The 24145-nt window shown below is 43.0% G+C and overlaps 1 protein-coding gene across 3 annotated transcripts in view; it reads right to left on the bottom strand.

Annotated features, from left to right (window-relative positions):
* The window catches only part of PDE8A (phosphodiesterase 8A), a 117034-nt gene extending 95370 nt beyond the window's left edge, over positions 1–21664 (bottom strand). The window contains exon 1 of one of the 3 annotated variants that reach the window (XM_006198413.4): positions 21500–21664. Coding sequence is in view for 2 of the 3 variants with exons in the window: in XM_072950848.1 (XP_072806949.1) it covers positions 19755–19961 (207 nt within the window). In the remaining variant the exon portion in view is untranslated. Of the gene's footprint in view, positions 1–19754; positions 20742–21499 lie in introns of those variants that run through there. The other 2 variants (XM_072950848.1, XM_072950847.1) reach the window with 2 other exon arrangements.
* Between the last annotated feature and the right edge of the window lie 2481 nt (positions 21665–24145).

Below are 24145 nucleotides of genomic sequence, written 5' to 3'. Positions count from 1 at the left end.
CATGCAAGGTGACTTTGGGAACCACATGTTGAAGATGGCAGAGTCACAAGATGGAAGGAGCCTTGGTCCCTGCACCGCCACTTAGAGAAGAGTCCTCCATGGATCGAGAACACCTATTTAAACTTTACATGACTGAGCAACTTCTACCAAGGTTGATAATTTTGTGTATTTTGGGGTTTGTTAACAATAGTCGGCCCATCCTAACAGGTGAAGAAATTAAGGCACACAAGGTTGGATGACTTGTCAAAGATACAGTTAGCTGACCAAGCAGAAACACGAAAAACATAGGATGCAAAGATCTTACCACTGGAATGAAAAAACAGAATTGAAAGCAAGTAATAACTGTGAAAGCACTGGATAAAAAAAGAGAAGTAATGAGCAATATGGTGTCATTAAGCATCTTTTAGGCAGGATGCACAAGTAAGGAAAAACGTCAACTGGGAAGCCCTTCCCACAAGCTATTATCCACTCTCCTAGCAAAAAGGATTATTGGAAAGTTTCTCTGATAACTGAGAACGCAAACTGCCTCAGAGTCAGAATTAGGAACAATAATCCTCGTTACAATAAAAGTGGTATTAATTCTTAAGCTGAGAAACACTTGGCGGCTTGGGGTGAACCCCAGTGCAGGGGCAGCTATTGTTCTGTCTGACCAACACCCTCCCTTCCTCTGAAAGCTGCTTCTCCCCATCTAATTGCCCTCTTCTGTGATGGTTGTTGCTCATCACAGAAGCCACCACCGGCCACTAGGTAGGCAGGTGTTCCAAGCCAGGCCCATCTTAGTCCTTCCCAAGGACTTTTGAGTTGGAATTAAAGGAATAGGATAGTCTCTCTCCATTGATGGAGCTATGAAATGTGAGACCAGGAGACATGGTGGGCACTGTTCCTTGCTGAGCAGAAAAAAGCAGCCCAAGAAAATGAAGATGACACCGTGTGAGAGGGAAAGATGGAGAAGAGTCCTGGTTTCATTTGGCCCAGAGGCTGGCATATCCTTGTCCTTCCCATGGCCTGGTTCTGTAAACCAGGCTATAGTGGCCCACAAATTTCACTTTTGGCCCCAGCTAGTTTAGATTGGTTTAGATTGTCACTTGCAATCAAAAGAATCCTGACCAATATAATCAGGAAAACTGTCCCAAAAGACAAATGAAAAAACTAGTAACATCTCATAAATCTCCAAAAGTAAAATGAAAAATACAGAAGTAGGAAAGAAAGTCCAGTATGGACTCAGAAACCAGGTACTGGGTTTGAATCCAAAGGCTGCTGGTTGCTCACTTGGAAATCTTGGGGAAGTTGGTAAACCTCCCACTTGCCTCAGTTTTCTTACTCTTAAAGGTGAGCGTTTAGGGTAACACCAAGCCCACTGGGTTTTCTTAAGGAATAATTAGTAAATACATGTAAAGTACTTTGACCAGTACCTGGTATGTAAACATTCATTACATGATGGTTTTATTGTTACATTTTGTTAATCTTAGTTGACGTCCAGGTTTCAGCAAGTCAAGGTGGAACAAGCCAGGTGAAATTGGTGCCAAGATGACCACAGAAAAGCATGTTTGTCCCACACAACCTGACCCTCAGCAGGGCACCATCAAACCCAGATGCTCTTTCATTTGTAATGAAGGGACGACTTCTTCAGGTGCCCACCAAGGAGAGACCACTTCAGCAGCCTCAGACCCCTTTGGGAGGTGAGCAAGGAGAAGCTGTATCAGGCACAAGCATGCTCCTTTGGTCCCTAGGATATCCATTCTCTCCAAGCTCCTTCAACTCCTTGGGTCCTCAGGGCCACAGCAAAACAGCCAGGAGGGTACACACGTCCCAGAGCAGCCTATAAGGATCTCTCCATCTTCTGAGCAGGTATGATCTTGACAGTTTGAACCCTTCATCCTAGTTTAGTCTTCCCTCTTTTTTTTCTTTTCTTTTTTTTTTTTTTTGGTAATGGAATTTCACAAACAAAAATCTGAGGGGATTTGTTCCAGACGTAAGATACTTCCTCTAGCAATTACCTACTTCCTTCTTACAGATCTACCTTCACCAAAGTTCTTTTGCTATTTCTGCTGAAGTTGGGAAGAAATTCTCAGCAGAGTGCTTGCATGGAAACTGCAGAGGCAAAAGCCCAGAGGTCTTTAAGGTACTGGCAGTAGAAGTACCTGAAGCATTTGGTGTGTAAGGCAAGAGGTGAAGACAGAGAAGGGGGCAGGAGCCGCATCAGGCTGGGCTGTGAGGCCATGGAAAGGAGTATGAACCTGGGAATGGGGAGCCACAGAGGGTCTGAAGCAGGGAATGGTGTAATCAGGTCTGCATTTGATCACTCTGCGCCTCCTCTGAACCTGTTTGTAAGGCAGCAGATCTCCTGGACGTCTGCACGTGGGTTCTGCTTATCTGGGAACTAGAGAAATAAGGTCTGAAGACAATGTTTCTCCTTGTGAGGTAGAAGTAATAAGAAGGCAGATCATTTTAGTAACCTGACTCTACAGTAGCAGAGAAGGCTGAGCACACTGGGAGAGGGGCAAAGCCCTCAGGCCACCAGTGAGAAAGCTGCTGACTCCAAAGCAGCCCGGCGGGGCAGAGCCAGGGCCCTGCGTGATGCTGCGTTCACAGGGCCTTCCAGAGCCTGGCGACGGGGCAGGCGCGCCGCTCCAGCTGGCCAGTGCCTGCTCACTGGAAGAACGAGTTCAGTTCCCACCAGCCCTGGCCAGAGCCCACCTCCAGTCGGCCTACATTATTTTACTCCAGCAGAAACTGAGCACAGTACACAAACTTGACATGGTAGCAAAGCTAGCCTTACAAACAAGTGAACCTAAACCAAAATTGTGTGATTACCCAAGAGATCCATGTGGGATCTGAAGCTGTCCTACATTGCAGAAATATTCTTGGCCTCTCAAGACAAACACAGCTTTTGGCACTGAACACTGTTTTTAGTTTACAGGCCAGAAAACCACTGAACCCCTGTTTATTTTTCCATTATCAGTATATTCAGCAGCAAGGAAAGGATTGTAACAGAGCTTCCTTCTCTCCTAACCCACTGGTGAGAAAACACAATTCTGATCAATAAGCAAAGAGAAACAAGAAGAGTCTGTCACGTCTATGGTGCATGACAGGTATCGTTCCACAGCTTCTCTCATTTGCTCAATTTACATACAAGGAACTGTGGCTCACAATTAAGTAAGTACCACAGCCAGAATTCAACCCCAAGTCTGATTCCAATTCCCCTGCCCTCTCTGACTACATCACAGCAACGGCATGCTCAGACTTCTGAACAAGCACTGGAGACTAGGGGTCAGGGAGACACATACAATTAGAGGCAAGCCTATTCCCTAGTGAATGTATCATCTACAAGGGGAGGCTACCTCTTACTCATCTCACATTACCTGCAAATGCCTAGCGCAGCTGTGATCCAATATTTCGTTGTCCAGTAAAGAATAAGTGGGGGCGGGTACAGCTGAGCGGTAGAGTGCGTGCGTAGCATGCACGAAGTTCTGGGTTCGATGCCCAGTACCTCCGTTAAAAAAGAATCACTGACCTCCCTATCACACAATCTTACCAAACCAGAGTCCTGTGTGTAGATAGAAGTTGATGAGGGAATTCCTACAATGGGGGCGAAGTGAGACTAGAAGGGCTCTAAAACACTTTCCAACACAGTCTCTGAAAACTAATCTCACTGTGGAGATTAGGATCTAACAGAAGTACCGTTTTTTGTCAGTATTAAAATCAAGCGTATGTCTGCTTGTATTGTCAACTATCAGTTATCCCCACGAGGGTGTTCTGAGCCTTTGCTGAACTGCGGTGCCAGGCACCTCGTGCTTCATCCCAGGCGAAGCTTCACTGCAGCTCACCTCACTTGGAGTCTTTGGCTTTTCAAGACCCTACTTCTTAACACTAGAATAACAAAAGACATGGAATAAAGGCTTGGGGAGGAAAAAGCAACAACAGGACTTCCTGCTTTTATCTAAAAATGTTAGGGCAGCTAAGGAAGCTGGTCAAATATTTAGTGAATGACTACATAAATAATATAGGTTCACTGAATGCCAACTCCAACTCTAAATGTATGGGTTACACAAACTGAGAAGAAAAAAACAGGTATCTGTACATGGCTTTAAAATGAAAACAGAACCATTTAGCAGTAACCAAGCAACCCCACTAATGATATCCAAATTCTGATATCTAAATGATATCTCAAATTCCAAGTGTTCAATTTCTTTATTGCTTCTGATACAATAAAACCGCTAGACAAGAGTATACTTTGCAATTTTCTCCTCTGTAAAATGAGGAAGTTGGATATGGTAAAGTTAAAGGTCCCATTAAGGAATAAAATTCTAAGAAAATGAAATAGTTCAGTAAGTAAATGTAACTTATCTAAGCCAAGTTCATAAATAAAGTTTAAATAAAATATAATGCTTTTCATTATAGACTGCCCAAAATGTTAGAAAACTTGTCCTAACAGAATTGTTTGTAAAACAAGCCTTAAAAATAGATTCTTTCTAAGAATAAATTCTATGAAAATGATCACAGCTATGCATAAAGGCTTAGGTAAGAAGATGTACATGACAGCATTAGTACTGTCATATAAATTATGTTTTGAAGAAAGTTTAAGGACATTGGAAAATACAGTTGGCTCTTTGTATCCCCGGATGCAGAACCCACACATATGGAGGGCCCACCGTACTACAGCATTTTATGTAAAGGACTGGAGCATTCACAGATTTTGGTGTTTGCTGGGGGTCCTGGAACCAATTTCCCATGGATACCAAGGAAGGACTCTAGTTGCAATCTATTATTAAATTTAAAAGTCAGGATATAAAACTATACAAAGTATCTGTTTAAAATTCACATTTAAAATTTTTTACTTAAAATTTCCTACACACGCATAAGAAAAAAGAATGCAAACAATTACTAATTATATTATATACAAATTAATATAAAATATTAAAAGTTTATGGCTAGGGTATGAAACTGTAGATGATTTTGCTCTCAACTCATGAATATACAAAAGAAAACTGTATTTCAAATTATTATAAACTGAATTCAATCGTATATTTTAAAATTTTTTTTAAATCCTATCAAGCAAGCAGAACTTATTTTAGAAATGGAAACTTTTTTAAATATCAAAAATCAAACTAGTCCATGTCACATCAATAATTCCAAGAAAAAGCATGTGATTATCTCATTAGATGTTTCCAAAAAAGTGGGGTGTAATAAAATCTGACATTTGAGATTTCAAAAGACACACAGAAAACAGGAACCTAGAAAGCTATTTCCTTAATATAATAAAGCATATCAAAGCATACTGTCTTTTTTTTTGTTTTGGTTTTTGTGGAGGGGTTAATTAGGTTTGTGTGTGTGTTTTTTTTTTTTAACATAGGTAATGGGGATTAAACCCAGGACCTCACATGCTTAACCCCGCACTCCACCTCTGAGCTATGCTCTTCCCCTTCAAAGGACATTGTCTTAAAACCAACAGCCAGTAACACACTTCAGGGTGAAGAACTGAACACATTACTATTAAAATCAGGATAAAACAAAGATGCATACTAACACTATTATTATTTAACAATGTTCTCAAACTCCAAAGCAATTCAATAAGAAAACAGAGATTAAACGTATTACTTTTGGAGAGGAAAACTCAAAACCATCACTCAGCTAATAATGAAAACATTTCTCTCAAAAATACAAGACATTACACATTTAAGATTTACCTATTTCACAATAATTAAAAGACAATGAACTGAGAAACTATAACAATGTTTACTGAATTCAGTAACATCAACATATTTTGTCTAATTGAAATAATTAGTTAAAAGATTTAACAACAACAACAAAGATTCTGGCTACAAGAGAATTATACTGAAAAGAAAAGAGATCCATATGAAAAACATACAAAATAAAACATATGAAGAATAAACTCACATTCATGGATGGAAGAATCCTATAAAGCTATCACTTCTTCCAAATAACAGGGGATTTAACTTCAATACAATCAAAATGTCCCCAAAATCTGAAGGTAGAAAAGAATAATTCTAAAACTGACATAGAAGAATAGACAAGAATGGGTTCAGGAAGTTTTTTTTTTTAATGGGGCATAATGAGGAAAAAGATTAACTTTATCAGACACTATGAAAACATAGAAAGCTGTAAAAATGAAATCAGTGTAGTAACAGTACAAGCAAGAATAGATAACCAAAAATAGACAACACAAAGATATGATAAAGGTGAAAGTATAAACCAGTAGGAAATAAAAAGAATTATTCACCTAAAAGATGGAATAATAACTAGCTTTGGAGAGTAAGATCTTTACCTCACACCATATAACCAAAATAAATATCAAATTTTAAAAGCCAGATGTTGAAATTAAATAAACAAAATGAAAAATTCAAAAACATATGAATGAATACTTTATTATATATCTAGATGGATAGGACATAAGCTTAAAATACAGGAAGAAAAATAAAAATTATCACTGTTAGAGAAGAAGGATACAATTATAAGAAACAAATTAAAACAATGAATTACTAAGTCTAAGTTAAAAATACACCTGAATTGCAAAGTTTGGGGTTTTTTAATGTATACATTTTCTAGGTCTATCCATCAAAATGGCTCCAAAACAATGTAATTCCTGGCATAATGAGTACTCCTAGAACCTAGGTTATAGTTTCCAACACCATTTCCCACTAAGAGAACCAGCACGCCTTGGAGAAAAGGCTTATTGCTGGTCTGGGACAAGGAAGGTACAAGCTGAGTCTAGGACAACTGGTTGTGCTTTCAAAGATTAAACGAATCATGTCAAAAGGATACAGGAGTCACACTTTGTAGGAGTCCCCACTGGCCAAAGGTATTATAATTTCAGTCAAGAAAGAAAGGAAGGAAGAAAAAGATTATAACAGATCCAAACACATGTAACCAATGAAGACCCATATATCCACGATTACAGTTTAAAAAGTGATATTAAGAAACCAACACATTCATTACCATTTGAGGCAGCAACTTCTTAGCATAAAAACTGCTAAAGGAGAAAATTAAGCACTTATAACTGCCTTTCCAGTAGGAACTATATTTCATAGTAATCAAAAAGCTCTAAGCCCAACTGATGAAGGAAACTTCCACTGTACAGAAGAATGCAAACTATTGCATGTAGAAAAGTAAACTGAATTAGGAAACATCATTCATTAACTTTAATCAAAACTATCACTTTAGATAATAATTATCAATTGGTTCAAAAAAAAAAAAGAGAGAGAGAGAGAAAGAAAAAAAAAAAGAAAGAGAAAGCCTTAGATGAACAGCCTATGGTGAATTAAACATCTTTATAGGGCCAAAGTGCCACAGGGTCTTTTCCAGTCATATGAGGAGAACCTAATGGTTCTAGTGGAGGGATCAGACTCTCATCATCCCAGCCTAGTGGTCAATCTGAGCATCTGTAATGCTGGGTCAATCAGATATCGTGTGTCTTCTGATTTGATTCGTGAATCACCAATGATGTTTTCTAAACCAAAACATTTAACTTCAATCTATTTTGGATACAACTTTTAGTTTATAGGAAATACAGCAGATAGAGGGAAAGCTAAATGTAACCCCAAGGAAGCAGTAAGATGAAGCCAGAAATTGGGACAAAATATGTGGTCAGGTCTCTTAAACAAGTCAGTGTAATTTAAAAAAAGGAGAGGGGATGTACTAGGTTAAAAGCAAGGCAAGGGTCGTAACAAGCGGATGCAATGTAGGGGTCATTTCTAGGATCACAGGGGATATTGGTATGGTATGATACGGGTATTAGAGAAGATAAAACAAATCACTGAAATGGAAATGTGTAGATTATTGGCTAAAAAAAGCCCATTGCAAAACACTATGTACTTACGGTGGTTCCTCAAAAAATTGACAACAGAATTACCATGTGATCCACTGATTCCACTTCTGGGTGTATATATATCCAAAAGGACTGAAAGCAGGGGTTCAAAGAGGTATGTACACCCATGTTCATATGTAGCATTATTCACAATAACCCAGAGGTAGAAGCAACCCAAGTGTCGATCAATAAATAAAAAAAGGAAGAGTGCTAGATTGGATTTCATAAAATATAAAATGTCTACAATTTAAAAATACATCCAATTATTATTTTTTACATCCAATTAAAAAAAGAGACTAGAGAGAAGATTTAACTCTAAAACCCAAACAGAGAAATAGGCAACATACATAAGCAATAATTCACTGAAGAGAAAGTTCAAGTTTCCAAAACACATTTGGAAAAGAAAAGGCAACAAAAATGAAAATAAATTATAATTAATATACCAATAAAACACAACTCTTACAATCAGATTGTCAAAAGCATAACAAGCACTTTCATACGCTCCTGTAATCTTAAAATTTGATCACATCTTTCTGGAAGGCAATTTAACAAGACACATCATGAGCTTTTAAAAGTTAACAGTCATCATACTAGGAACTATATATGAAACATATATGAAACATAGATGAATCTCAAAAACGTAATAGTGAGTGCAAAAAGTGTTACATAAAAGAGTATATACAAGGGAAGGATATAGCTCAGTGGTAGAGTGCGTGCTTAGCATGCAGGAGGTCCTGAGTTCAATCCCTAGTACCTCCAATGAATAAATAAGTAAAACCTAATTACCATCCCCCCCCAAAAAAACCCAAAATAAATAAATAAAAGAGTATATACTATATAATTCCACTTTCATGAAGTTCTAAAACAGACAAAGCAAATCTATGATGGGAAAAATTAGAAGATAGTTGCTAGGATACCTGGGAAGGAGCATAAGGGAACTTTCTGGAATGCTGATAATGTTCTATACCTTGATAGAGGTTTGGATTATACAGGTAAATTGTGTATTTGTCAAAATTCAGCCTTTGTACAATAAATATTTGTGCATTTCATTGCATGTAAATTCTATCTCAAAAAAAAAAAACTAAATATTGAACTCTAGTGATATGCATGCTGCAATATTTTAGGTGAAGTGTGCTGATGTCTGTAATTACTTTAAAATGAAAAGAAAAAGGAGATGGCCAGAACAATAGACAGATATACAGTTGTCCCTTGGTATCTGCAGGGCTTTGGTTCCAAGACTCCCTCAGATACCAAAATCCGAGGATGCTCAAATTACTTATGTAAAATGGCATATCATTTGCATATAACCTAAGCACATCCTCCTGTATACTTCAAATCATCTCTAGATTACTATAGCACCTAATACAATGTAAATGTTATGTAAATTGTTGTAAATACAATGTAAATTCCATGTAAATATATGCCATCACATTACAAATTCAAGGTTTGCTTTTTGGAACTTTCTGGATCCCTCCCCCACCCCCATTGGTTGAATCCCCAGATGTAGAATCCTTGGATACAGAGGGCTGACTGTATGTGATAAAGCAAGTACAGTAAAATGCTACTATAAAATACAGGAGTTTGGGTGTACAAGGGTTCACTGCAAAATTCCTTCAAGAATGCTGTATAGAGAGGGGTGGGATGTAACTCAAATGGTAGAGTGCATGCTTAGCATGCACAAGGTCCTGGGTTCAATCCCCAATACCTCCTCAAAAAATAAATAAACCTAATTACCTCCCCAACCCTGCCAAAATAAAATAATTAAATAATGCAAGAAAATATTTTTTAAAACCCCATAAATTGGCAATTTTTAAAAAGAATGCTGTTTATTTAAGATTTTTCACAATAAAAGGTTAAAAATACTTAAAAAAAAAAAAAGTCAACAGCCACAAGGCAGTCTTCTGGAGTGCTGGAAGTATTCTATCTTGATATGGGTGGTCGTTATATGCAGCAAATATGGGTAAAATTTTATCAAGCTGTAAACTTTAAGATTTCATATACTTTTCTAACTGTATTTATACCTCAAAAAAAAGTTTTAAATAAACAGCAATCAGAATAGGACTTTAAAGTGCATATAATTAATATCCTCAAAAAGATAAGGAAGTATGCTACACCAAACAAAAAAACCATGAATAAGCAAGTTACAAAGAGAACACATCATAAATCTTGAACACAGAAACCATCCAGTTTTAAAACTCAATGGGCTAGATAGCTAAGTAGACCCTGAGGAATGAATCAGTGAGCTAAGAGTATAGATTAAAGAACCCTCCCAGACAGAGATAGCACAATCTCTGGAAAATAAAAGAAACATAATCTCTGGGAAGTAAAAGAAAAGTGAAGAGACACAGAGGACAGATCAAGATGTACCTAAATCCTATCACTTGGAAAAAGCTGCAGAAGGGAAGTGAGGAAATGGAAGCGGGGACAACATTTGAAGAAATAACACCTAAATGTTTCCTAGAACTAAAAGAATAAAACTATTTTAAAAATAGTTTTTAATAACAGCTATTTAAAGTAGTCTACATGGATGGAAGGAAACATACCATTATTTTGAGACGCTATCTCCTGATTGTGCAATTTAAGTGATCCTTGTCCTTTTCTGTATTTTTCTAGTTTTCTAAAATGAACATTACTTTTGTAATGAGGAAAAAGTAATAAAAGTTTGTTTTTACAAAATAAATCCAGAACCAAGAGAAAGGTTGTTTTAAAAAAAAACTCCCTAACCTCTCTTTCCTCTGGCTTCTATCCTATGCTATTATAGTGAACCTGCTTCTGAAAGTGGTCACCATACACTTGGGCAAGTCATTTGATCTCTTTAAATGTCTGCTTCATTTAGGTCTTCAACAGGGAAAATAAAATCCTTCCTACCTCACAGCAGTTTGGGGAACATCAAATGAGATGATGTATAAAAATAGCAGTTGGTCAACTCTAAAGCACTGTACAAATTGTGGCATGTTATCACAGTCCTTCTAAGCTGGTAAACCCCAACCTCTGAGTCATCCTCCACTTCCCTCATCCCTCACTCCCCAAATCCACTCTGTTCCCTAGCCTGTCAGCTTTTCCTTTGCTCATTCCCTCCTCTCCCAAACCACTGCACTAAGTAGTTATTATACCTGGTCATACCTGGTGCCTGAACCACAATAGCCCCCTAGGTAGTGCCCCACCTCTGACTTTTCCTCACCCCACCCACTGCAATTTCCTCCTAAAACTTAATTTTCATAAAATTTGTTTATCCTGTAGCTACCCTGCTGAAAATGAAAGTTCTCTGAGGTTTACAGGACGGACTTCAAACGCCTCATCCTGGCTTTCAGGCCTTGCCTCCTATCCCTGGTCAACTTGCTCACAGTCTGAGGAACAAGCCAGTACCCCCGCCCCACATACATCCCCCATTCTCTACCTCTCTAGGCTTCCTCATCTTAGCCCAGGCCAAACCCCTCCCTCCCTTCCTCTCTCTGCACCTTACAATCAGTCCAGTCCAAGCTCCTGCCTATTCTCTGAACACCCACTCCATCCCTCAGGCATTAGCCTCTCATCCAAGTCCAGGTCAGAGGCCCGCCCCACCTTTCCAGAGAGGATTATTTGTGCCCTGAGGGCAGGGCCTGCTCCTATTCCTCCTATATCCTCTGTACTAGGCACTCAACATTAGCCTGCTAATCATTTTAGTCTGTAAAATAAATCTTCTCTGTCCAACTGAATTTTATAGTGATTATTTCTTTGGTTTTGTTTATAGTTTTAATATCTATGTGTATGTGTAGATTACATATATTCCCACAAGTTTGTTGTTTAGCTATTTAAGTTTAAAAAATTACATGTTATAGATTCTTCTATAACTTCTTTCTCTCAACATTGTTTTTGAGACTGATCAATATTGATATTTATAGCTATAAACCATTCAGTTTCAAAGCTGAAAAGCATTCTTCTGCTTGTCACAACTTATTCATCCATTATGTTGCTAAGGGATATTTGAGTTTTATCAAAAAATTGCTATTAAAAGCAATGCTCCTATGAACATTCTTGTACATGTTTTCAATACACATGTGTTTCTAGGATTGAAACTATTAGGTCACTGGGTCACATGTCTAACTCTACTTGGTAATGACAATGGTTGTCCCAAGTAGTTGAACCAATTTGCACTTTTACTTACAGTGTTGAAGAGTTCCTCAAAGCATTGTTAGGCTTTTAAACACTTACCAATTTGGTGGATATAAAATGTTATTTCACTGTGGTTTTATTTTGTATTTCCTCAGTGAGGATGACATCTTTTCATACATTTATTGGCCATTTGGTTTCCTCTTTAATGACCTGTCTGTCCAAGTCTTTGCCTATTTTTCAACTAGACTGTCTTTTTCTTACTGACTGGTAGGAGTTCTATATCTGTTCTGAATACCAGTTCTTCATTGGTATTATATGTTGCAAATATCTTCTTTCAGTTTATGGTTTCCTTTCTTTTCTTTTGATGAGAAGTTCTTTATTTTAACTTAGTTGAATTTATCAACTCTTTCCTTTATGGTAAATGCTTTGTTAACTTGTTTAATAAGTCTTTCCCTACCCAGAGATCATGACAATATTTATATTTCCTTTTCATAAAAAAGTGTTAAAAACTTCAAAAAGGAAGTTACATAAATGACCAATAGAAACATGAAAACATACTCAAAATTATTAGCCATCAAGGAAATGTAAATCAAAACCACAAGGAGATACCACTACACTTCCACCAGAATGACTGATAACACCAAACTGACAATGACTGATAACACCAAACTGTGGCAAGGATATGGACCAACCGAACTTTTATTGTACACTGTTGGCAGGAATGTGAAACTATATAACCTTGGGAAAAGGTCAGTTTCTTAAAAAGCTAAACATAATAGCTATCCTATGACCCAAAAACTCCACTTCTTCGTATTTACCCAAGAGAAATAAAAGCATATGTGCACAAAATAATTTATACTAGAATATTCATAGCATATTCTTAATAGTTCAAAATCAGAAGCAGCCCTACTCTCCATCAACAACAGAATGAATAAGTGAATTGTGATCTAGTCACACAACAGGATACAACTCAGAAAAAAAAAAAGAACAACCTACTGGTTCGTGCAACATAGATGAATCTCAAAAATACTGTGCTGAGTGAAAGCTTTACACAAAAGAATACACTCTTTAAAATTCTATTTATAGGAAGCCTCAAATAGGCAAAAATAAATTTATAATGGGGAAAAAAAACAGAACCATGGTTGTCGGCAGGTGGGGTTAGGAATGGAGAAGGAGCACAGAGAACCTTCTGGGGTGATGGTAATATTCTGTATCCTGACAAAGATTTGTATTACATGGGTATACAGATTTGTCCCTGCCCCCTCAAAAAAGGAAACAAATCTTGAACTCTAGTAAGTGATATGCATACTGAAATGTTTAAGAGTTAGGTATACTGAGGTGTAGAACGTACTTTGAAATTAATCCAAAAATAAAACGGACTTCTGGGTGGATAAAGGGATGGAGACATGAGGTAAAGCCAATACAGGAAAACGTTAACTGGAGAATCTAGATGGTAGGTATGCATGTGATAATTCTTTTAACTTTGTTGTATGTTTGAAACTTTTCACAATAAAGTATTAGAGAAAAGACAAAAACACATTTTAAAAAGGAAGAGATTTGTTTTAAAAAAAATAGCAGATTTGAGCAACATTTGCCTTTGAAAAAGGTAATCGAAAGAAGACCAATCCTTACATGTGCTAGCACTCTGGAGTTCACAAAATGCTTTCGCACAGATTAGCTTAAGTGATCCTCAGTAAAACCCAGGTATTTGAGTCTCATTTTATGCTTGAGGAAACTTAGGATCAAAACTTGCCAAATATCACATAGGCAGTACCTCGTGGTGCTGAACTTAAAATGACCACCTCTGGCTCTCCTCCTATATTCTTTCAAACACACCTCACTGGGCAGCTGCTGTCAACTGCAAACATTTGAAGACCACAGGGAAGTGCTGAGGGGCCACCAGCCCTCTGGCTGTCCCACGAGCAGAGTGAGCTGCTGAAGCGGCTGCCCGACTCACTAGCAGGACATGGAAGGGAGACTCGCAGACAGCAAATGAGCATGAATTCAACAGACCGAAGGTGTGTTCCAGCCCACACAGAATAAGAGCAGTGGCAGAATAAGAACTCAGTGGCCCTCACTGAGTTCTCTGAGGCCATCCTCAAGTTCGGGGAAATCTGTGACCTCCTTCCTGCCTGTGTAGATGGGCACACTGTGTATGAGGCCGGCAGCTAAGAAACTGCAATACATAACTTGTCAAAACAGCTCTCTGACAAGATACTCCGCAGCTCTTCTCACAGAGCAGAACAAAAGTAGAACAGGAGGAGGGGACCCAGGAACATTGCTCAACCCTAACATGGCCAAAATGAGAGGCAAAAGCTTTACTAATCACCCTACAGATTAATCACTGGCTTCAGGGTATTCTGCCTTTTTGTTAAGACTCACACAGCATACCCCAATAATTTTTGTTAAACTTAAACAGGAGAGATAGATCCATGAAATATGAATAAAAGAAAGCCCTTTCAGCCTTAGAGACTGGTATATTTATCCAAACACTTACTTAGTGTGCCAACCACTTTGGGAACTGTAATGAAACTAGGACCCAGCCGGCAGTGGCCTATAATCTGGCAGGAGGCTTGAGACAGAAATCCCAGCCCACAAGGGCTGCAGGGGAAGGTCCCAAGAGCAGGGAAGAGAGAGTGCAAGTACAGCCAGGGGCTCAAGAAAGATATCTGGACCCAACACTGGGAGGATGTGTGTGCAGAACTGGGGGACAGAAGGGGACAGGGGTGTTGCACTTGGGTGAAGGCTGAAGGGAAGAACTGGCTCCTAGGGAGCTCCTGGCCCAGCCAGGATACCTGCACCCTGAGGAGGAAGAGAAAGTACTCCTTCAGAGAAAAAAGAGGACAGATTTGAGGGCCCCACAAGATGCCTGACTTCAGGAAATAACTGGGACAGGGCCACATACGGCTGCGATGTCCACAAACATGGAAGCCCAAGGTAGGGCTGGAATCAGGTTCCCCAGTAAGTCAAGACTTAACAAAATCTTAGTAACATAGATTTTGGATGCCTGCTTAAAACCCAGGTGGACCTGCAACATTCATATCCTAGCCAAAAGCTAGAGAATAGAGACAGGGGGTTAAGAGAGCAACAACCTGGGGGATGAACACCAGGAACAATGGGTTTGAATCCCAGTTTAAATGTATGCACTCAGGTGAGTTTCTAACCTCTGGTGCCTTATCTGCAAAAGGGAAATGACACTGGCCACCTCACAGGGTTGAAATGAGATAACATCTGTAAGGCACCCAGCACAGTGCCTTCAGCATAGAAGGCATTCAAGGAACGGGGGCTATTACTAGTACAGTCTGCACTCCAAGAGCTTCAGAGACCATAGCTTTCTACTGCCTTGCTGGAGTGAGAAACCAGGCTACAGCCACTGACTTTGGACAAGACCAGGAGCTTATTCATTTCCTAAGCAACTTCTCCCTCTGTTCTTTGATTTTTTATTTTAATTTTTAAAAATATTCTGTTCTCTAAGGCATTTTAGGTTATTCTGAGATGTCTGCCTCACCCTGCGGCCTCACATCATGAACCTTCCCCTACTGAAGAACCCAATCCAAACGGGCAAGCCGTCCAAGGGAAAACCAGTGTCATAAACCACTTCACAAGGAACATTTGTGCCCCAAGTTACCACAGGCCCCAACCCAACACTCACTTCAGCGAGGAGTGGGTCAAGGCCAGCCCAGGGCAGGTTTGTGACATTCACAACACCCCTCTTAAGAATCACAAGTTGTGGTGGTAATGATATTAAGTGCTAAAAAACATATAATACAAAGTAATTTATGCATATAATAGGAATGGAAAAAGATATAAAGCAGTATCTTTATAGCTAGACCTGGCAAGATGATGAGATTTTACACACCAAAAGGCACAGGAACAGAAAGATAAGAGAACTCACAGCCCATGAGCTCCAGAGATAAATTACAGTCACTTATTTCAGGAACAGAAAGTTGGGTCTTAACTACACTTTTGGAGGGAAACTTTCAGTAATTCCACATAACCCACCAAGGGTATGGGGAGGGAGAGGGGAATCAGTCAGGTCACACACAAAGAGAAATTTGCTTCTGTTTAGGGAAATATAAAAAATTGGTTAATGCACTCTGTACATTAAAAGCAGGCAAAAAAAAAAAAGTTTATTCCATAATTAGAAAACACTAAGAAGTCACTAAACTTTGGATGACTAGGGTGGTTAACTTCACCAGTTTTGTAGAAGATGGTGGGCTGGTAGGAAAAAGGAGGGAGGAAGACTAGGAAGAAGGGAAAGGTGGTGGAAAGTAAGAGAAACTGGGTGGAGGAAGAGAAGGTGACAGAAGCAAAGGAACTAACGGAGAGCTGGCCTGAGAGAATTTCTAGCGCTGAAGGCAGTGGCCCCAGGTTAAAGGTTAGTATGTGGCCACACTAATATCTGTCACCTGTTGTGTGTGGCCCACCCAGCTGCACTAATCCTTAAATCTTTATAGGGAAATCTACTCTGCTCACCAGGGTGGAAACATATGCAAATGCTCTGAAAATAAAATTGCTCTGAAAGAGCAATATCAGAGACTTCCAAAAAATCCAATCTAAATTCTTCAGTCTCCACTCTAGTTTAAACTGGTTTCTATTTCTCCTTTATCTGGGCCGGCTGGATTTTCCACTTCTACAGCCTGGCTCATACAATTCTCCAATTCAGCCAATGTCTATGGAAGGCCTACTTTGTGGGGGGACACAGCTGTGAACAAAACAGACCTGACTGCCCTCTCACAGAGCTGATTAGTGACACATGGTGGGGAGGGCGTCCATCACTGCAGCCACTGGGCGTTTGCAGAAAGGGAGGGAGGTGAGCACAGGGTCTCCTCTGACACTCCTGCCCCCACACTCAAATCTTTCAAGGGCAACTCAAGTCCTAGCTAAGGAAAGGGAAAACGGAGTAAATCTAAAGACTGACAAGAAAATATTAAATGTTACAGTTAAAGTACACCCTGATTAAAAACAAAACAAAACTGTAAGTGTTCAAACCAAACACAGCATTCATTATCTGTAACCACATAGACCATAACTCCTGAAATGAATAAACAGTCAGAGTATTTTTAGTAGTACTTAAATAAGTTCATAAAGATGACCCAGCCTAATGTAGTACAAAATCCTAAAGTACCTTTGGAATCATTAAGAAGCAAATTACGTTTATTGAGTTTTACTGTTAAGTATATTTCTTGTACTTTGAATATTGGTATCTCACGTTAGGAATCATGTCTTAACATGTGGCCTGCCTAAGATATACTTCAGTAAACGGACTCCATAATCAAACAAGTTTTGGGAATGTTGCACACTCTAACCACCCCTTGGAGATTCACAGTGTATTTTAGGAAATTAAATTTTCTGACAAATTCTATATGAAAGAGATTTGCCAAACTTAGTCTAAGCCAGTATTCCCCAAACTAATTTGACCATGGACCCTTTTTCATTTAATACCCGTTAACAGTCCACAAATTGCTTCATGGAACACACATGGGATACACTACAGTGTAGGGGGTGTACTGTTTAATTAATCAGAAAATGCAATTCATCCCCAACCTCCCAAGCATTCTGATGAACTGGTGTTTACTATGTGCTACAGATACAAAAATTTCCCCAACGGATTCCTGATTGGAATTCACTTTGATAAGCTAACTTACTATATTTTTAAGAAGAAACTTTTTTTAATGAACTAAAATTGGATCTTGCATGTTAATATAAAGGAGCTCAAATTCATTATATAATAATTCGATTTTGCTAAATTGCTGAAAGCTTATCTTCTCTAAACATGGATTTTTAAATTTCCGGAGTATATTAAATATCTTAATTTCAAAAGCTTCATTCCCTTAAAGAAAAAATATTGAACTAAAAAAAATGCTGGTATTTACCTCTGCCTATTACCTGATATGTCTAATTACAAATATCTAACTGAGATGTGGTACCAACATGTATAGCTCGTGAATAACAAGCATGGGACTATTGTTTCTGTGACTGTGGTGTTACTTATAATTTGACTCCTCCTCCTGAGAAAGTAACCTTAAAGCCTATATTCAAGGTTTTAAGGCATCAAATTCCAGTGACTGAAAAAGTTTTATCGTTCCGTTAACAAAAATCAAACTCAACAAACATTTATTTAGTACCTACTGTACGCATGTCACTGGATTAAGCACTGTAAATGCTGAATGTATTTTTCTGGGCCCCAGCTCAAGACAATGGGACAGAATACAGGAGACTTAGAAACTCAGGGGACCCACAGGCAGTGTGGATAGCAGAAGAGCAAGTTGGGGCACTGGGAATGCGTACCTGGGGAAATTTAGGACACCCACACTGCCACAAAAAGGCCAATAAGACACAAGGGCCTCTTTCTGTCTTTTGGCTCCTTCAGTGAACCAAAAGTTTAATACTAAAATTAATGCAAGATAACCAATATTAGATTGGGGTCAAAAACCTGAAAGCTGTTAAAGCTTCCATATTCAACTTCACCTGCGTAACACTTTTTAAAAAAGCCAATTAGGTAGCTTACTATACAAGCATTACAAGGATATTAAGATCAGCTTGGGTTAATAGTTTAAAACTACCACAGGTTTTTTCAAAGACTGTAGGAGAAGGAATCCAAATCCTGATAATCAGAATGAAGTTGAATTTTCAGACAGGGTATGAGAGGGGGAGAAATCACTTCACTATGTTACGCAACACTGAAAAAGACTTTTCAAATTTCACATAGAAAAGATATAATGACTTAAGGAATTTAAGACAGAGTAAACCAATTTCTCTCAAATTTGGGAGATTTAGCAGTCCTCAGTAAGCAAAATCAAGACAATTTTGCAAATGACTCTTTCAAAACACAGCAACAGTGAAAGGGATGATCTTCAATATGTGGCCATGTTGACAGAAATTTTTTCCCCCTAGTGTAATAACACTTAAACAAAAGCATGAATTCCAGCTCTAAAATTTCAAATCAGAGAGCCGGAGAGCTGCTGCAGTTTGTCTTCATGAATCTTTTTTTTTTTTTTTAAGTATTTTTCCTTTAGAAAACTTTAGCAAAGACTAAGCGCAGCAACTTTGACAAAACACAGCCAAAGGAACGGGCGCTGGACAAGACACGCGATTAAAAAAAATAATAAATTGTCTCAGTAAGATTGCTTAATGAAAAATTAACTTTGTTCTGCTGAATGCTTCAAAAACCGCGTTGCTCTGATAGTATTTTCTAATTACATACGCTTTAAGTACATGTATGCTAATAAACGTGAACCTCAAATACGTGTGCAATGAAGCAAAGCTGATGTTCCAGATTATGTTTTAATAGTCCCAAAGAAAACAGAAAACTGCAACTGCATGCTTGTGCAAACCTGAAAGAGGGAAAACACGACAGGGTGATAGGGTCCAGTACCCCGGCTTCACAGAGCCAGCCGCCCTTCCCTTTCCACGACGAGAACCAAAAGAACAAAGTTCGCACTGATTTCACGTTCGGAGGCGCGCCAGAATATCCTGCGGGTTACCCAGTACCCGCTGTTTGGTGGGGAATTGATTCAAGCGCCTCGGTCAAGTTCACAGCGGTCCCTAGTGCTCGAGACGTCGGATGCGTCCCAGGAACCGACACCAAGGTTGGGAAAGAGTCCTACCCACAACTCGACTACGCAGAGTCCCCAGGACCCGGGTCGGTCCTCCACCGGTCCCTGCCCCGGCAAGACGGTCTGCTGGCGTCCGTCAAAGTCAGCCAAAACCGGGCGAGAGGGCACCGAGGCCCGAGAGGGAGCCCCGCCTGACCCCTGCGGGAAAGCTGCCGCCCCGCGGGGCAGGAGTTTCACCGCGGACTGCAGCCCCGAAGCCCCCGCCCGGCGCCCCTTACCTTACTGCCGCTGCAGCCGCGAGGCTCAGACTCCGCGAGGCTGGCGCCGCGGGACCCGGCCGCGGCGGCCGTCTTCTGGCTGGGTGGGAGGCGCGGCCCGCCGGGCGGCAGCGGCGGCGCCGCGGGGCCCGGCGCGTCCTCGGCCTCCTTGCCGCTGTGGTACACCGCCCGGCTTTCGGAAATGTGGATGCTCGGGGCGCAGCCCATGCTGGCGGCGGCGCCGCGGACACGCTGGCGGGCAGCCGCGATCCGGTCAGCAAACGGCCCGCCCGGCGCCTCGGGGCCGCCGCGGGCGCCGTGTCATCGCCGCCTGGGCGGGCGGCGGCGAGCGCGGGTCTCGCGTCAGGAAGTGCGGCCGCCCCTTTTATCGCGGTGCGGGCGCGGCGGCTGCGGCGGCGGCGGCGGCGGCGGCGGTGGGGAGGGGGCGCTGGGGCGGGCGGCGCGCCGCGGCCGCCCCTCCGAACATGCCCTTCCTGAGGCGGGAGCCGCCGGCCGCCTCCCTCACATCGCCGCGCTCGCCTCGGCCGCGCCGCGCTTCCGGGGAATTTCAGGGGAGGAGATTTGCACTCTCCCGACCCGAGAGCGGGCGAGTCCGCGCCGCGCGAGCGACGCCGCCCTCGCCGTGGGGCGGTGCGCCCCCCGGGGGAGGTGAGCTCCCCGCCGCGCTCGCTCCAGCTCCGCCGCGCTGCCGCCGCCTCCCCAGGCCCGGGCACCCACGCCGCTCCGTCTGCCGCCCGGCGAATAAACGCCCCTGGTCCGAGCGCCGGTGGCGCAGAAAGCTAGCCTAGACTCTCTAGCCGTTTAGGGGTTGGGGCTGGAGGAAGCCCGTCGGGGCAGCGAGGCCGCGTCGGCCTCAGCCGGACCTGGGGCCGCGCCGTCGAGAAGCGCTGAAGCGGCGGCGCTCACCCGGGAGCTGCGCGGGTAGCGCTGCTGCGGCTGCGGCTCCGGCTCCAGGTTCCCGGCCCGGTCTTGCCGGCAGCACGCCGCGCCCAGCCCCCAGCGGTGACCTCCAGCGGGTGCTGGCGTCAATGCAAAGCAGCTGGGGCGCCCGCCGCCTCCTCCCGGCGCCGCCAGCTACTGAGCATGCGCGGCCACGACGGGAGGGGCTCTTGGCCCGGCTGCCTGCCTGAGAAAAGCGACTTACCCAAGGCCACACACAGCCACTCTGGGCCGGTGGGCTCTGACCTCGGGGTTTGGGCTACCAAAATACAGACCACTGGGTTCGAATCCTGACTCCATAACTTAGCAGCTGCATTACTTCGGTCAGCTCCCTATCTCTAAGCCTTGGAGCTCTCTCATTTATTAAAGAGGCCGGTGGAAGGGCCTTCGTTTGGGGCGGTGGTGACAGGGAAATGAGGCGCCCACACTCTGGGCCCCAGGCAGGTGGAGGCTGGGCGTTATTGTCCGGGGTCACAGTCCTGTGCGCTCCCTCGTGCGCCAAGACCCGGAGCACCACGCCCGCCTGCACAGGCGACTGGGAGGCTGCGATGCTGGGATACTGAAAAGCTACATTTCGTAACAGGTTGGGGGCGCCGTCCTACTCTCATCTTGACCAAAGGACGGGGCTCCCAAGACCCCAAAGGCTGCTTGCTTGCGGGGGCAGAACCAGGCGTCTGCCGTGCAGGGCGAGGCCTGTGATTACCCCCAGACGTGCTGTCAGAACTGCACCCCCCCCCACACACACACACACACACCGCCACCAGCCCGCTGTGTGACCTTGGACGAATCACTTAGCCTCTCTGTACCTGGATCTCCTCCCCTCGTCAGCTGGAGGGTGGCGCCCCTGGGTGTCCATCACGTACCCTGGAGCGGCCCACCTCGGACCCGCCCGCACTCCTGCCCTCCCTGCGGCTCCCTGTCCGCCGAGACACCGGTGCGGCGGGTCCTTTTCCTCTCCCGCCGTCCACACCTTTCCTAGCGCGGCCCTGGAGCGACCCTTAGATGCCGCCGCTCCCCACTCGGGCCCGGCTACTATAAAGACCCGGAGGCACGCTCCGGGCTGGAGTCCCTACTCTGGCGCTGGAACTGCCGCACAGGCTCAGGCTCCGGGTTCCCTGCGGCGACTCGGGCTTCAAGGCACCGAGGAACCTAAGATCCACAGCCCCAGCGCCCCTTGAGCCGCGATGTGTACCCCGGGTGCGCACCGGGCGGTTTCCCGAGGGCGGCGGAGCAGAAAGCCTGGGTAACCCTAGAGCAGCTTTGTGCTATTAGCCCTCTTTACTAGCCGACCTGGCCCAAACCACTGGCACGTGATTTACATGATCAAGTTTAAGCACATTTAACAATAATCATATTTATGCCCCGCTGCCTTATAAAAGTACCAACAGTTCAATGACGATGTCTTGAAAGATTTTTTACTATCACCCGTTATTCTATCTAAATTTTAGTGTTTTCTGCATTTGTTCTACAGGTTTTAGAAGGTAATTTTTCCAGGCAGAATCTGGACCCTTCTAGATGAAGAGTAATTCATGAAGAAAATACTTTGAACCATCGGAGTGCTTGAAGTCTATCTCACGCGCTCTGTCCTCCCCTCTCCGCTCACTGAGAAGTCGGCCTTGATGACTCCCCAGCAGTGACCTTGCCTTCTTCTGGGGCTCCAGGCTGCCCTCTTGGCACCACCACCCCCCCTTCGCAGTCGGGACCTCGGTGTCCTGGCTTCTCCTTGGAAATCCTTGAGCCCTGCTCTAATTAGGAGTGAGGATCCTGATCCCGCCCCCCGCCGCCGCCCTCCACCCCCTCCCCCGCGCCTCGCTGGCTTCATGGCACTGCCCAGTGTCATCCTGAGCTGGTGCCTTACTTCTCTGTTCCCAGAGAACTGCTGGATTGCAGCGTTGACTGATTTCCAGCTCTGCAATTTGGGGACCCTAGACTTAGAGACCTAAGTCTAAGAACACAGCAAAAGCAGATAGGAAAGGTAGATGTCCTCTGCCTGCTTCTGAGGTCACAAAGAGCAACTCCCTCAACTTGCTTTTGTCTGTACTCTGGAGCTCAGCTTGGGACACCCCAGGAAGTTGCAGCCCCTCCCCCATCTCAGCTTCAACTACCTAACATCAGTTCCACCCCACCCTCCTTTCCTGATCATAACCTGCAACTTGAGGTCCCTGAACGCTTCTCTACTCTGTTTCCCCAGACCTCAGTGACAGGGGTCACAATGACAGAAGTAACCCAAACCTCACTGGCGTGCTACCCACTGGCTCACCCAGGACTCCTGAGTCCCAAGAAGAACCCAATCATGTGGAGGTGTGTTGGGAGCTCATGAACAATCCCACTCCTGTTGCAGGAGGGGCACCCCCTGAGCCATATGGGCACCTTGAAGTTCTGTGACATGCAGTAGAACTCACTCCCCTACCACCCCCAATCCATTCCCCTGGGTGCAGGGACCCCCAAGCAGAGCTGCCTGACCCCCACTGGGCTCAGGGTTGTAGTTAAATGTCGACTTCAGTTCTTACTCCTAGGACTCTGGCATGAGGTCAGTGGGGCTGGAAAGGAGTCAGCCAAGGAACAGACGCCAGCTTGGGCCCAGTCCCACACTAACACGGGCCATTTCCAGGAGACTCCTCAGTCCTCATAAACCCCCTCTCCAGTTCATTAGAGACAAGAAGATGCTGGGCCCCACACAGCTTTATTCATCTAAAACCCAAACCGACTCTGTTTCCACACCTCTTACACCTAAGCTGATCCTTGATACAGTCGATGCTCCCTCCTGCCTTTACTCCCTCCTCCACCTGGGGGCTAGCATTCAAAGACTGCTGTTGGCTTGGCTTTCTACTCCTCTCCCTGCCTTCCCCACTGAACTGCGCTAGCAGCAGCCACAAGTGGGAGAGTTCTTGCACCCTGAGGTCTGAATCCCAGCCCTGCCATATGTCCCCTCTCCAAGCTGCTTTCCTCCACTGAAATCTAGGATTAAAGATATCTACCTCACAGGGATTAAACAGGCTAAGTGATGTCAAATGCCTAGAATAATTACTGGGTGCCTGCATCTGAGCTCACTACATTCTCCTGGGTGCTTTCAACACCACTCTTCTCCATGCCTGCCCCGAGACTGCTGAAAACTGCTGGAGGAAATGAAATCACTATGAGGATCAATACTCTGACAAATCTGCAGCATCACACTTTACCAGGTTCATTTCTCTAACTTTCAAAATTTTGCACAACGTGATTTTTTAAAAATTGTTTTTCAATTAAACATTCTATAATTTACACATGAATATGTGCTGGAGAAAATAATTTTTTAAAAATCAAACTAAGCAGAAGTGTATAAAGTGTGCAGAGGCAAAGGAAAGTCTCTCTTCCTTCCCCACTCCCTTCCTTCCGTAGAGGTAACTATTGTTAACAGTTTGGACCATATGCTTCCAGATCTGTTTCTATGTTAAATATATTACACACACACA

This window comes from Vicugna pacos, chromosome 27 (assembly GCF_048564905.1).
Source record: "Vicugna pacos chromosome 27, VicPac4, whole genome shotgun sequence".
NCBI lineage: Eukaryota > Metazoa > Chordata > Mammalia > Artiodactyla > Camelidae > Vicugna > Vicugna pacos.
The sequence above is the reverse complement of the archived record's forward strand: the minus strand, read 5'-3'. Positions and strand labels throughout refer to the sequence as shown.